Raw genomic sequence first — 15,927 nt, forward strand, 5'->3', positions numbered from 1 at the left:
TTCACACTGTGGAAACCGTCTTCATGAAAGATCACTAACCGGAGGTACTACATGTTGAGTGCGGGGAAGGGACTGTACGAATCTTGAGGGAATCGGGTGGTATCAAAGAGCACTGTCCAAACAGGAGGGGGCGAGACCCAGATCCAAGGATCCTGTGGCCGGGGGGGGGGGGGGGTAGCTGAAGCGCGGACACTAAGGTGCTTGGGCCCCCGCTGTAGTAATTAACCTAGGGATTTCATGACAGTGATACACAGTCTGAGATTTCAGGCTCCATAGTACAGTGCTGGCAAACGTGTTTCCTTCAGGATATTTCAGTACATTCCATATATGTATGTACTGAAAAAAGAACAGTCTCCTAACATGGTTCCTTTCCTGGACAGTGAAGTAAATTTAGATTCTTTGGCATTTGGCCAAGTTCAATGGATCTCACTAGGTACTTGAACTAGCTGTGTGCAAAGAAGCCCTGCCATGTGCTCCTGCCAGCCTAGGCGCTTTTCATGGGTGCTGACTGTCCTGCCACTGTCAAGTGCAGGGCCGGGCTGCCTGCCAGAGGAGAACAATGGTCAGGATATTTTCTTTAAGAGACTTTTTAAAGTTAATTTCTGGGTGTCAGGAATTCTTGACGGAAGTTTTGGCTATCAAAAACTGTCCTCAGAATTTAAATGACGGTACATCCCCCCCAAATCTGGGATTGACCCATGATGCCAAGATGCCTAGGGAAACAAGATGAGTCACTGCCTAAGGAATTGGCAGAGGAGGTGGGGGTGGTTAAATGTTGTATATAAATGTGAAAGCTGGAAAGCAGGGAGACATCTGTGTGTTGAGGGGCTGAAATAAGAGCTGGGGCCTACATCCACATCAAGTAAATATTTCCACTGCTTAGAGTCACTGAAATGCACTGCATGGTTGCTCTGACCAACTTTCCTTTCCAGAAAGGCCTTGGTCTATGACAAATCTATTTATCTGAACTTTTCATTATAACTTTACCTCTAAGAGCTCATACTGACCCAGTTACCAAACTACAGTCAAGGTAATTTTCCCTCTGCTTAGATCCTTAACTTGCCCCCTCATACACTCCCGGGTGTCCACAGAGCAGGCTCACCACTGAGGCCCTCTATGTATTAATTTCATCCTCTATACAATAGCTTCATATTTTGCAGAAGAGCCCTCAGTAAAAGTTTGTATTTGACTGAATGTACAGATATTCTGAGAAGGGTCAAAGAGCAAAGATGAACCATACACTACTGGGTATGGAATATGATACATCTGAGAATTTTCTTTACAATTAAAAACAGTTGGGAGGGGCGCCTGGGTGGCTCAGTTGGTTAGGCGTCTGCCTTCGGCTTAGGTCATGATCCCAGGGTCCTGGGATCAAGCCCCACATCGGGCTCCCTGCTCAGCAGGGAGCCTGCTTCTCCCTCTCCTGCTGCCACTCTGTGTTCTCTGTCAAATCAATAAATAAAATCCTCGGGGGGAAAAAAAACGGTAAAAGTCACGTGTCATCACCTGACCTTCTTAAAAATAACTGAACTAGGGTTCAGATCAAGCGGTCTATCACAAAGCAAGGGAACCTGACGAACAAGAGACCACCAGAGAGCTGACAGACCTCCACAGCCTCCCAAGGGCCCTATTTCCCCAACTATAAAAGGGTGGCAACCATCCCTCTGCTCTCACTTCATGACGATTATCAGAAAGAGTCAACAATTCAAGTAGTTAAATGCAAATCATCAGTATCAACTTCAGATTCTCAAGTCTCTCCCTAAGGACTTAAAGATACTGACACGCAGGTGAGGGGCTGACAAATGACAGAGGCTGCACTGGCGAGGCCTGGCTGTGGGCATATACAACATGTTCAAACACTGAAAAGCCATCAGTGCAGTCACAGACTTCCGCTTTGGGGAGATTTCTCAGGATACTAATGGCTCTAGCCTTCGTCTCCTCCAGTCCCCGTGCCCTATTTAAAAAGAAAAACATACGGCGGCTCCCTTTAGAAAGAATGCTAACTTTTCCCAGTAAGATAAATGAACAGAGGATATTGGAATTGTATTTCTTGTTCCTCCCTTCAAATAACTCACATTCCCGAACATGGCACATTTTCAGAAACATTTGGGCGTGTATTTTAAAAAGGAAGCCCCAAATTCTGCTAAATTGGTACCCTGCTGCTTCCTCGCAAAATTAACCAAAGACAAAAGACTTACATTTCCAGAAATGGTGAAGAAGCCAAAAATTAGCTCAACTGTAATGGTTTTGAAAGTGTGGGTTTGAATTTTGTATAGCGCACACATCTGTAATTTTTACATTCTTTTGACTTCTCAAATTTGGTTTTTCAAATGAAAGCAGGATTACGGTAAAAATTGATTTTAAAACGTCTCTATATGAGACCAAATTAACTCACAGCAGTCTACTCTTAATATTACATATCCTGGACTTATAATGTAAGCATTAAATACTCAAGAGTACTTAATGTGACCAAGGAAGGAGGGTGGAGAGCAAACAGCAAATTCACACAAAACACCACTACATAAAAATCCACTCATAAAGGAAATTAAGACGAAAATTGCAGCTGATCATTTAGGGTAGAGATCTTCTCCCCCTCTCTTCTTTTCCAACAAATTTTGCTAATTTTACAGAGGAAGAGAGACACACAGAGATAGGAGAATGAGCACATTATAAAAAATAAGTCCACTGAACTGATCTTTAAAGACTCCCGTATATGCCCTGAAGCCTGGTCTTCCTTAAGTGACTCTGGATAAACACTCATCTCCAGAGACGCAAAATGCAGACGCCAATATGCTCCTACCTCTTCACTGATCACTGTGTAGGCTGCAAGGGCCAACCGCCACGCTGCTCTCTGGGTTAGCAGTTAGACATGGGCCTGCGGACTAGAGGGATGCTAAGCTCCAGAAGCAGCAACTGCTTCTTCCAGAAGCTGAAACCTTTCTCGTCCCATGGAAAGCAGTCAATCAAGTATTTCAGAAAGTGGAAGGAAAACAAAACCTACTCAAGGAGCAACAACAGCTGCCTTCACATCCACGAGTCAAAGCTCCACCCCTAAACCCAGCAGCCCCCGGAGGAAAGGGGCCCCCTGAGCTCCTAGGTCAGGGCTCCCAGTTAGGGCCAGGTCATCACCCAGCAGCAGCCACCTTGCCCGGTTCTTCAGAGCGGGGACCTGCGGTGATGACACAGAAGCTGATGGTATGTTGCAGAAAATACATCCCAAAGTAACGGCGCATGTCAACCGACTCCGAGCACCAGGCTGGCAGACTTGATGATTAGGTTTCTGCCACTGGCAGGAAACACCTACTTCACCGGGCAAGACCCCCTACAGTCCTGAAGGTTCCCAATTCGCCGCCCGCTCCACAAGTGTGCCTGTCCGCTGCCTCTCCTGACGGGCCAGTCCTCCTCCACAGCTGTACCTGTCTGTGGCAGACGCACAGCGTCCCTTCTCTGAGCCGCACTGCGGCCAGCAGCAGCCCAGCTCAGGAGGATGCGGGAGGTGGCCACACGGCAGGGAGCACCGAGGTTCAACACCCAGCTGCACGCAGCACGTAACCCACCGGAAACCAACGCAGAGTACTTACTGCCACGAACAGCATGCAGTACATGGAGAACGAAGAGTGGCCCGAGTAAAAAGACAATCTAGAAGAGAAAGAAGACAAAGGTCAATTTTCTTTCCCAGAGGTGGACAATCGTCTTGATGTCCTAAATCTACCGGCGGCGGAGCAGAGCCCTCTCCCCCTTCACCTTGACAAATTACCAGAGTGGGAGAGGGTGTCCTATTAGCGAGACTTCCAGCAGGGAACAAACTTGACACGAACATTTCTGAAGTAGCGCTCCACAAGCCACAACTAGTATATAAACGGTCTGACTTCATGACATGTGAACTTATAGGACCATGATTTAAGCTTTATCTTCTACCTGCAGGGTTTGCACCTGAGTGCTAGTTATACCTCCTTCGGAACACTCAGAAGTTGACTACTTCTTCAAACATAAAACGAATTTTAAAAAATTAGAAGTGGTATTTTAGCCTTTTAAACAGGCATACATCTCACCTTAGATTTCCCACCAGATGAAACGTGCTTTTGTTTGACATTTTAAAACTGTGCACTGACAGTCCTGTACCAGATGAATGCACACCTTCCAATATTATATTCTATCAACATGCAAGTATCATCTTCCCCCCAAAATGACCGAATGCTTGCAAAACTTAATTTTATGGCCCCCTTTGGGAAAGGGAGAAGCTTCCTAACATCCACGATCCAGGTTCTGCTTACACAGCACTGCCCTCAGAGCAGAAAAGGCAGGTACATTCCCCCAGTAAAAGTAATTCCATGCAAAAGATGCATCAAGCACACAATGAGAATGCTTCTCTGGCCTATGAATAGGAACAAAAGTCAGAAGGACAGGCTTCTAAGTATTTTACTTCTTACACCCTGCTTGATTCAGAAGGAATTTGGTTACCTGGATTCAGAGAGGTGAAATTAAAACACAGATCAGAAAGTCATCCGTGTATGTTTGGCGACTGAGAGGAGGTGGGCGTGCAGATTTCTTAAACATGTACCGATGATGATCTAACAAGAATTATGATAGTCTTTTCATAATCAGATACGTCTCTAAGAAAATGAATATTCTCACTTATAGTATCAACTAGGAATTCTATAATTAAACCTGATCATTAATGTGGATTTAATCTATGTAAAACAAGAAAAATAAATCACTTTTAGCCTCCCCAACTATTTGGCTGTAGAGAATAGATCAATACAAGTCCTTACTTTACATTAGACAGAGCAGAGTTCTGTACACTTTGTGTTTCAGTAAGTTAAAACGAAGAACCTACAAGTTAATAAAAGCCAATTTCAAGAACTGTCAAATCCCATCAAGCCAACATGACCGTGATCCAGGAAATGTTCTCAAAGCCAAGCAAGTCCAAAGTTTCACTAAGACTTCACATTCAGAGTATTCACCGTACACTGTGCCACAAAATCGCAAATTCCAAACCTACGTAATAGCTTTAAACAGTTCTGATTCAGTCACAGGGTGATTTCATTACTTGAAAACAAAATGGTTTCAGTTTCTTTATTCCAAATACATAAAGTATTTTATTCAGTATAGAATCAGCCAAAGAATAACCTCTGGCTTCAACAAACAGGGATTAAAACACATAAAGGGAGAACTCTATTTGACCTCTCTCTCTCTCTGTCTTTACCCACGGTAAGCGATCAAACAAATCATGGTAATACGGACTTTAACCACTATTAAAACAGAATTAATACAAATTCAAATTATTTTCATATTCCATACACATCTCTTTATTGCAATCTCGAGGAGATATAGCTCTTTATTATGTCTGAAACTCACAAATGAACAAATAATTGTATGAGTAGTTCGATAAAAACCCCAAAAGTAGGGGTACCTGGCTGGCTCAGTCGGCGGAACATGTGACTTGATCTACGGGTTATAAATTCGAGCCCCACGTTGGGTGTAGAGATTACTTAAAATCTTTAAAAAATAGTAAAAAAAAAAATCCCAAAAGTAGTCAAAATGCAGATTGTCTTCATTGGAGTAACCTCACGGAAGTGTTTACAACTTTGGCTCTGGCCTCGGAATGTTACCCCATTCTTAGATTTCAACCCAATCCTACACTGCCGTCTCACTTCAGGAGAGCCCCTCTCATGAATGTACATAGAGAGATAAACAATTTGTGCCAGCTTTCCATCAAAGCATAGGAAAGTCTTTCCAGAAAGAAAATTTACAGAGAAAATATATTCTGAAATGCAGCTATTCCACAAACTCAGACATGGCCTGTTACACTGAGCAAGTAGGCGAGTCTGAGAATGTAACTTACTGGGGACAGCACTCTTTTCCAGATGGCAGATTTAAGATTTTTGTTTTATTTGTCAGCCAAGACATCCCTTTCTCCTGGGAGAGCTACTTGGCCTGCACCCTAATGTCACAGCCTTCATGAGTCTTTACAGCCATCCACCCCTCCCCCCCGCAGTGCCCGTGAGTTCCCTTTCCTCAATCCATCATTCTTCCATCTCAGTTTTCCAACATCTACATAAATGTTCAGCCTTATAAACTGCAAAGACAGCCAAATCTAACCTTTATCAGTCATCAGAAGCAAGCAGCTCACATAAAGTGTTTCTTAATTTTTTAACTGGCATTTACTATAAGTATTTTGGGGCTATACACAACCTCCTAAAAATCTCACTGCTCTTGCCCTGCCCTCTGACTTTCTTTCCTCCTTCCCACTCCCCAGAGTTAAAAGGCAGAAAACAGTGACCCCTTTAGCTAGCTATTCTTCTAGTTTGAAATATCTACTTTGCATTCATTCTTGAATGATGGCTTTCCTGAATACAGAATTGTAGATTAATGCTTTTTTTTCTCATCACTTTGAGGTATCATTTGACTATCTTCTGGCTTCTACAGTTGCTATTAAAATAGAAGCTATCTGTCTGCCGTTCCTTTCTAGGTTACCTGTCCTTTCTCTGTAATTACCCTCCCACCTCCACCGCCAAGGTCTTCAATATGCCCCAGCCTCACGATCATGTATCTAGTAGGAATGTACCTTTATTTATCGGATTTAGTATTCATTGGCTTCCCATTTATATACTTCACCAATTTTGAACAGGTCTCAGTCATCGTATCTTTGACTGTTATATATCCTCCATCCTACTTCTTCTGAGATTCAGATTCAACACATTCGACATTTTCACCCTATCCCTTCATCTTTTCTTTTGTACTTTAAATCTTTGTCTATCTTCCGTTTCAGCTCTCACTTTCCCTGTGTCTAAAGTGCTTTATCAATCTATTTTTTAAATTACTATGTATCATTTATAAAAGATCTCTTTGGTCCTTTTTCCAATCTATGGTCAATTTTGATCCTGTTCATCCTTAATTATATTCTCAGTCTCTGATTTATTTCTACACAGTAGATATACTGATTTTATATTCTATATGGTAATTCTATCTGCAACCTTTGAGAGCTTATGTAGTTTGTCATTATCTCCTGACTCTCAACGTAGGGTAGTTTGTTTCTATGTATGTTTATTCATAGGAGAATATGAACTCATGTCCTTGACACTCTATCTGTGGGGAATCTTAGCGGCCTTGGCTTAAAAAAAGAGTTCTTCCAGCAAAGATGTGTGTTCTCTCCTGCTGTGTTCACTACCAATTCACTTTAAAATTATATATATATTTTTAAAGCCCCACATATATAGTATGAATTCTGGCACCAGAACAATGTGATTATGGTCCCGTAGTTAAGGAATTCTGACAGCAGCCCCCCCTCCCCGCACCCCCGCAGGGAAGATGTTGCCCTTCGGGAGTCCTTAAATTATCCTTGAGTCTCCCCTCTGTCTACTCTGCACTGGCCTCACTCAGCCTTTGTCTCTTGTGCCCCATGTTCAGAGCCCATTGACTGAGGCTCTAGGCCACCAGGAACTGGCACATACCTTCAGGTACACATCAGATCAACAGCATTAACAAATCCCAACATCAGGAAAATTCCTTTACTCTCTCATCCAGTTTGGCTATTAATTTACAAAGATTTATTTATATGTGTTTATACATGTGTGTGTGTAATGTATTACCTAGCACATGTAACTATCAGTAAGTATTTCTAATTCTCCATATTGCCAGAAACGGACGCAGGCTTTTTTAAAACAAGAATTAGGACTAGGGGCGCCTGGGTGGCTCAGTCCGTTAAGCATCTGCCTCAGCTCAGGTCATGATCCTGGGGTCCTGGGACTGAGCCCTAAGTGGGGCTCCCTTCTCAGCGGGGAGTCTGCTTCTCCCTCTGCCCCTCCCCCTGCTTGTGCTCACATTCTCTTTCTCTCAAATAAATAAGAATCTTTAAAAAAAAATTAGGACTAGTAAAATGTTATCTCAAATCAACTGCTTTACTAGAGACGTATAGTCTGGCAAGAAGAGTTTTTCATTTTAAAGTGGTCAATACTCACAAATGTTTCTAATTATTACTCTTCTACCTGTTCACTGGGTATGGCAAAGTTGGCTCTGGGGCAATTCAGAGCTTCCTTCATCTCCCTAAAGATAATCCTGAAATTGTTTCTAAAGCGTTTTAAGGCAGAAAGGTTGTCGTAAGACTTAACGGTTCCAAGCTACTGACCACCTTCTATGCACAGGTATTTAATCCACAGTACTTCCACTCTTCACCGTTGGTGGGGGCTGTTAATCCTCTTTTAGATAGAATGAGCCTCCCAGAGGTTCACTCACGGGCACCCAAGTCCCATCGCTTTGAGGATCAAATCCCAGTCCTCCCAACTCTTTCCCACTGGGCCAGGATCCCCCACTGCCACGCACGGCTGGCAGCCCCAGCGGCAGCACGCATCCTGCCATCTCCTGGCGGACGCGGGGAGCCACCATGAGAAAGAACAGGAGTCACAGCTCATACACGGCCACATGAGTGAAGTTAATATGCGAAGAAGAACTCAGATCTGTGAAGAGGCAAATGTCAATGTGTAAATAAGTATCTTAAGAGAATACTCGTTTGTCCTTTGTACACTCTAAAGGCCAAAATAAAAGGAAGTCAGACTGCACCGTGAAGCATTTTCTCCAAGTGTTATTTCCTGATTATAAAGTTTACACAACAGCAAATTAACTTGAAGGACATGGTGAAATTCCCTTCTGTGGTAACCTTTAAACACAGAATGACCCTGTGAGAAAGTCAAAATATGTCCCAAACAAATGCACAAAGGAACAATTTCCCAAGTATTAGTCCTACTTTGTTTCAAAAGGATTTCTACAACCAATAGCTGTGCAAAATACCCAGGCAATGAGCTGTCAGGCTATTATCTTTAAGAATTTCACATCTAAGATACTGGGGAAGTCAAGTAGGCAGTGAATGGGGAAAATGGGTACTTTCACAATGCACTGACATGAGTGCACACTTTACAAAGGGGATTTGACAAAATCTATCTCTATGTAAACCAACGTATTTTCTGACCCAATAATTCCACTTGAAGACATCTACTCTAGAGAAACACGCATGAGCACAAAGGCGTTTGCTGTAACACAGCTAGCAACTTGAAGACGATGCTTCTTTCACTCTTCTTCTGAATACCGTAAGTTAGCTAAAATCAATTAAATAACTACCTTCAGGACATATTTTAAAATATGTCATTTATTTAAACCACATAAAAGCATACAACTTCACACTTAATGTAAAATATACAGAAAACAACTGAGAGGACAAACCATTAACAGCAGCCCTGGGGAAAGGTATCAAATGGGGGTTAAAAAAATCTTTCACACTCCAGGCCCGGACGCTTTCCTGGGGAATTCTACCAAACATTCAAAGAAGAAATAATACCTATTCTCCTAAAGCTATTTCAAAAAATAGAAAGAGAAGGAAAGCTAGCAAACTCATTCTATGAGGCCAATATTACCTTGATCCCCAAACCAGGCAAAGACCCCCTCAAAAAGGAGAATTACAGACTGATTTCCCTAATGAATATGGACGCCAAAATCCTCAACAAGATATTTGCTAATAGAATCCAACAGTACATTAAAAGGATTATCCATCACGATCAAGTGGGATTCATACCTGGGATGCAAGCGTGGTTCAATATTCGCAAATCAACCAGCGTGATACATCATACCAACAAGAAAAGACTCAGGAACCATATGATCCTCTCAATCGATGCCTAAAAAGCATTTGACAAAATACAGCATCCTTTCCTGATTAAAACCCTTCAGAGTGTAGGAATAGAAGGTACATTTCTCAATCTCATAAAAGCCATCTATGAAAAGCCTACTGCAAATATTATTCTCAATGGGGAAAAGCTGGAAGCCTTTCCCTTAAGATCAAGAACTCGACAAGGATGCCCACTCTCGCCACTATTATTCAACATAGTACTAGAAGTCCTAGCAACAGCAATCAGACAACAAAAAGGGATCAAAGGTATTCAAATCAGCAAAGAAGAAGTCAAAATGTCTCTCTTCGCAGATGACATGATACTCTATATGGAAAACCCAAAAGAAGCCACTCCCAAACTATTAGAAGTTATAGAGCAATTCAGTAACGTGGCGGGATACAAAATCAATGCTCAGAAATCAGTTGCATTTCTATACATGAATAACGAGACTGAAGAAAGAGAAATTAGGGAATCCATCCCATTTACAATAGCACCAAAAACCATACGTTACCTTGGAATTAACTTAACCAGAGAGGTAAAGGACCTATATACTAGAAACTATAAATCACTCTTGAAAGACATTGAGGAAGACATAAAAAGATGGAAAGATATTCCATGCTCATGGATTGGAAGAATTAACATAGTTAAAATGTCCATGCTACCCAGAGCAATCTACACTTTCAATGCTATCCTGATCAAAATACTGATGACATTTTTCAAAGAACTGGAACAAATAGTCCTTGAATTTGTATGGAAACGGAAAGGCCCCGAATCTCCAAAGAACTGTTGAAAAGGAAAAACAAAGCTGGGGGCATCACAATGCCGGATTTTGAGCTGTACTACAAAGCTGTGATCACAAAGACAGCATGGTACTGGCACAAAAACAGACACATAGACCAATGGAACAGGATAGAGAGCCCAGAAATGGACCCTCGGCTCTTTGGGCAACTAATATTTGATAAAGCAGGAAAAAACATCCGGTGGGAAAAAGTCTCTTCAATAAATGGTGCTGGGAAAATTGGACAGCTACATGCAAAAGAATGAAACTTGACCACTATCTCACACCATACACAAAAATAAACTCCAAATGGATGAAAGACCTTGATGTGAGACAGGAATCCATCAAAATTCTAGAGGAGAACATAGGCAACAACCTCTACGACATCGGCCAAAGCAACCTTTTTCATGACACATCCCCAAAGGCAAGAGAAACAAAAGATAAAATGAATTTATGGGACTTCATCAAGATTAAAAGTTTCTGCACAGCCAAGGGAACAGTCAGAAAAACTAAGAGGCAGCCCACGGAATGGGAGAAGATATTTGCAAATGACACTACAGATAAAGGACTGGTATCCAAGATCTACAAAGAACTTCTCAAACTCAATACACGAGAAACAAATAAACAAATCAAAAAATGGGCAGAAGAAATGAACAGACACTTTTCCAATGAAGACATACAAATGGCTAACAGACACATGAAAAAATGTTCAAAATCATTAGCCATCAAGGAAATTCAAATCAAAACCACACTGAGATACCACCTTACGCCAGTTAGAATGGCAAAAATAGACAAGGCAAGAAACAACAATTGTTGGAGAGGATGTGGAGAAAAGGGATCCCTCCTACATTGTTGGTGGGAATGCAAGTTGGTACAGCCACTCTGGAAAACAGTGTGGAGGTCCCTTAAAAAGTTAAAAATTGAGCTACCCTATGATCCAGCCATTGCGCTACTGGGTGTTTACCCCAAAGATACAGACGTAGTGAAGAGAAGGGCCATATGCACCCCAATGTTCATAGCAGCAATGTCCACAATAGCTAAATTGTGGAAGGAGCCGAGATGCCCTTCAACAGATGACTGGATTAAGAAGTTGTGGTCCAGGGGCGCCTGGGTGGCACAGTGGTTAAGCATCTGCCTTCAGCTCAGGGCATGATCCCGGTGTTATGGGATCGAGCCCCACATCAGGCTCCTCCGCTATGAGCCTGCTTCTTCCTCTCCTACTCCCCCTGCTTGTGTTCCCTCTCTCGCTGGCTGTCTCTATCTCTGTCAAATAAATAAATAAAATCTTAAAAAAAAAAAAAAAAAAGAAGTTGTGGTCCATATATACAATGGAATATTACTCAGCTATCAGAAAGAACGAGTTCTCAACATTTGCTACAACATGGACGGCACTGGAGGAGATAATGCTAAGTGAAATAAGTCAAGCAGAGAAAGACAACTATCATATGATTTCTCTCATCTATGGAACATAAGAACTAGGATGATCGGTAGGGGAAGAAAGGGATAAAGAAGGGGGGGGTAATCAGAAGGGGGAATGAAACATGAGAGACTATGGACTCAGAAATAAACTGAGGACCTCAGAGGGGAGGGGGGTGGGGGAATGGGATAGACCAGTGATGGGTAGTAAGGAGGGCACGTATTGCATGGTGCACTGGGTGTTATACAGAACTAATGAATCATCGAGCCTTACGTCGGAAACCGGGGATGTACTGTATGGTGACTAACATAATAAAAAATCATTAAAAAAAAAAATCTTTCACATTTTATAGTGATAGTATTGGAAACACTACATGGTGTTACCGAGATTTTTATATATTTATATATATATTCAAAAATATAAACACGATAGTCAAATTATCTGATATGCCTGCTACAAATTTCCAACAAACCCCTTGTCCACTAAACACGCACGCACGTGTGCACCCGCGCAAGCATGCGCCCAAACTCCTTCCTGAACAGCAGTCGCCGTGAGAGCTGCCCTGCTGCCACGCTCGGGGCACACCGCAGCTCCCTGCCTACACATTCACGCCCGGAGCCCGGCGGGGGCTCAAGGCCAGGAAGCTTGCTCTTATATTTCTCAATGAAATGTTTTGACATTCGTGTGTCTTTTTAAATATCCTAAGTCATGTTTCCATAAAAATATATGCACATAATTTCATACCACTGAAATTCAGTGTATTAACTCTGTGATTATTACAAGTCACAGAGCCAATAAACATGTGATTTTGATACATGTGTTTGGAGGAGGGAAAGATCAGATTTCTAGAAATGTGTAGATATACAAGAACCACAGGGTCTCTCTCCTCCTGAAAGTTACAGAGATAAAGATGAAGGTGATAAACAGCAAAAGAATACAAGATGGTCCCAAACAAAATTAATTAAAATACAGCAAAAATAATGTAAATTCATCTTATTTCCTTGAACCAGCCAGAGATGGAGAGATTATTTCACTTGCAGCAAAAATCCTCATATATCCCTTGAATTATTTTTACAATGATTTTACTGTATTTCCATTTAAAGCTACACTGCATTTATAGGGAGTTGATTAGCCACTTGATATATAAAAGTAACATGCCTAGCTAAAATAAAACAGATCTGAGTATCCTATTTTATTCATTAATATTAATGCATCAGCATCTAATACCACTTCACAGCCACTAATATCAGTGACTCATATACCAAATAATCTAATATCTGCAGATACCACATCATGAAACTTAAAGGAGAGAAATGAGCAGGACTATGGAAAATGAAAAAAGTGGGGGAAAGGAGGACACAATTGGTATGTGCACAGGGTATTTTAAACTCTTGATTAAATAAACCAGTTGATGATTAAAAACAAATGATTATGTGTCTTCTGTTTATGGTAGACTCATATGAAAAGAAGGAATCTAAAAAGGAGAAGTTGTTGAGAACTATGAGATAAAGGAAAGTAAAACTGGGTGTGCCTTGAAAAATCAGATGACTGGGGAATAAATGGTTCCACACTGTGAGCAGGGAACTCTGTCTCTGATACAGGAGCAGAGATCAGGGAGGGACAAAGGTGAATGACAGAAGAGGAAAACAGATGTAAGTGCACAAACCAGGAGAAGAGATCACAGGTTTCGTACAGTATGAGGGAAAAACTGATTACTCGGTGCAGAAAGACTCCACATCACCAACGTGGCATTATCGAAGAGTTAAAAAGGAAACAAAGGGCAACTGGTAGATTACACAAGGTACTGAACTCTGAGGCATTCCTATGCCAGCAACTAATAGCCCCTTACCTCCGACCTCCCCTGGCCCCCTTTTTAAACACACTGAGCAAGGAAAACTACCTTGCTAAAAGGTAAAAGATTTCAGAGTGAGAGAGAAGGAAGTCAAAGCTCTAAATCACTTTCTAAGGGTTTTTTTAAGGGGCAGGAATGCTAGCCAGAGGCAAGACTGCCAGACCTCTCCTTTCAGTCCTCTCCCAAAAAGACATCATGAAGGCCAAGAAAGCCTATTAAATCTGGCCAGTACCTCCACTTCCCACCCTGATGCAGATCATGAAATCACCATTAACTCTTTACCACCCGGGTCAAGAACAATGAGGCTCAAGACATGAGTCCAAGTCTATACAATTATACTAAAACTTCCGATATGCCCTGAGAATAGACATTGCCAGTGGCAAGAGAAAAGGCAAAAGCCCACGCATATATAAAATTATTAGAGCCCAACAGGAAGCTGGCCAGGCAGGTCACTCTTGGTTCCTTTCAGATTCGAGCAGATGACATCACGAGAGCTGGTGTCACCAGAGGACTAGCAGGGTGCCATGGTACTTCACTTAGACAACCTTTCTACCCAACGGACACATTTCCTTTAGTACCTCAAGTCCTTTTGCTTTAAAAGGAAAGAAAGCTTAGATCGATCATACAATATTTAGAATTAAGAGGAGGAAAGTGAACTACTTTTTACAAGTATAAAAACAAAATCATGACCACATTACTGCTTCAGGTCCTTCACTCTTACACACTGCTGAGCTTAGAGTAAAAGACCCTTCATAAGGCCCACCAACTACTCTGGAACCATCATCTGCTACCTAACTACTTATAATTCCCAATACACACCATGTTTCATGCTGTGTTTCTTCATCTCTGTGCCTGAAATGAGCCTCCCAACTTTCTTCAATAGTTACCAGACGAGAGTCACTTCAGCCACTGTTTCCTCCAAGAAACGTTTCTTCAACAGCTAGGCTGAAGTGATCTCCCTTTCTCCAAAAAAGAGAGAGACGTACAGCGCTCAGTGAACACATATATCCGCACGTCCACCTTCCACAGTAAATTATCTGTTGTAGTCCTTCCTTCCTCCATTCCATCCAAACATGGGCAAGAGTAGGAAAAGACTTATAAACAGGGATGTCTAAGGTATGTTTCTTTGTTTGTTTTAATTACATAAGATATGTTCATTAGAAAAATTCAGAAGGTATAGCAAATCCAAAGAAAAATTGCTGGTAAACTCCCAACCTCCCTGAAACCCCATTTAATTCACCCTGCATCCTTAACACCCAGCACCATTAGATCGAGCATAAAGTAGGTGCTCAATACATTTTTTAAGCTCAAATAGAATCTAATGTCTTAATGATAAATGAATTTTTATGTAGTTATTCCAGAAAATGTAAAATTCTTACACTTTTCATATTTTAAGCGTCACGAACAAATCCACTTCTGCTGCTTCCCCACCCCCTCCCCGGCCAAAGCACCGAGAATAGGGCATCACACTTCAGTGGCTCCACGAGAAGCACACCTTAACTATCTTGTGTTTTGACAGCTGTAAAAAAATGCATAAAATAAAACTAAGGACCTTAACTTTCCATAATAATGTTATAATTAAATGCTAAACTTAACTAAGTCTATGCCAATAATCACAGAAAGCCACATGAGATAGGTTATCTGATTTTAACATCTTACCTCTGATATGTTCTCCCCTTTATAGTGCTTACAAATTCTGACTTTATCATCACAGTTCAGGAGAATTAGGAAGTCCAATCTAATACCCCTGCAGTTTTCCCCCTTCTGTAAGAAACTGTGAGCAGTATTAACGTGTCTCAGCTTAAACATGAAGTACCTAAGGCCTCTTCCCAATTCGTGTGGCAAGCATTTCAATAATGTGCGTAAAATGTCCAGAAACCTTTTTTACATTATGATCAAAGGCAGTCAGGTTAGTGGAACAGATGATAATGATAAATTAACATATATTCTGTTGTAAATAAAAAACAAATTAAGTTTTAAAAGCATTCTCAGGGGCACTCAGCATGTAGAGTGTGTGATTCTTGATCTCGGGGTTGTGAGTTTCAGCCCTGCACGAGATGTAGAGACTACTTAAAAATAAAATCTTAAAAAAACATTTTTGAAAAAAAACCACATTCTCAAAGCAAATGTAAGTGGGCAAAAAACAAAGACAAAATAAAACAAAAACATGGAATGACAAGTGAGGAAAAAGGTCTTAGGTACTGCCTGAATCCTACTTTCCATT

The 15,927-nt window shown here is 41.4% G+C and overlaps 1 protein-coding gene across 2 annotated transcripts in view; it reads right to left on the reverse strand.

Annotated features, from left to right (window-relative positions):
- Positions 1-15,927, reverse strand: part of PLPP1 (phospholipid phosphatase 1) — a 92,916-nt gene that overhangs the window by 8,406 nt on the left and 68,583 nt on the right. For both annotated transcript variants that reach the window (XM_026498957.4, XM_026498958.4), the window contains exon 4: positions 3,582-3,639. In XM_026498957.4, coding sequence (XP_026354742.1) covers positions 3,582-3,639 — 58 coding nt within the window. The remainder of the gene's footprint in view (positions 1-3,581; positions 3,640-15,927) is intronic.

Source organism: Ursus arctos, unplaced genomic scaffold, assembly GCF_023065955.2.
Source record: "Ursus arctos isolate Adak ecotype North America unplaced genomic scaffold, UrsArc2.0 scaffold_5, whole genome shotgun sequence".
In the NCBI taxonomy this organism is placed as follows: Eukaryota; Metazoa; Chordata; class Mammalia; order Carnivora; family Ursidae; genus Ursus; species Ursus arctos.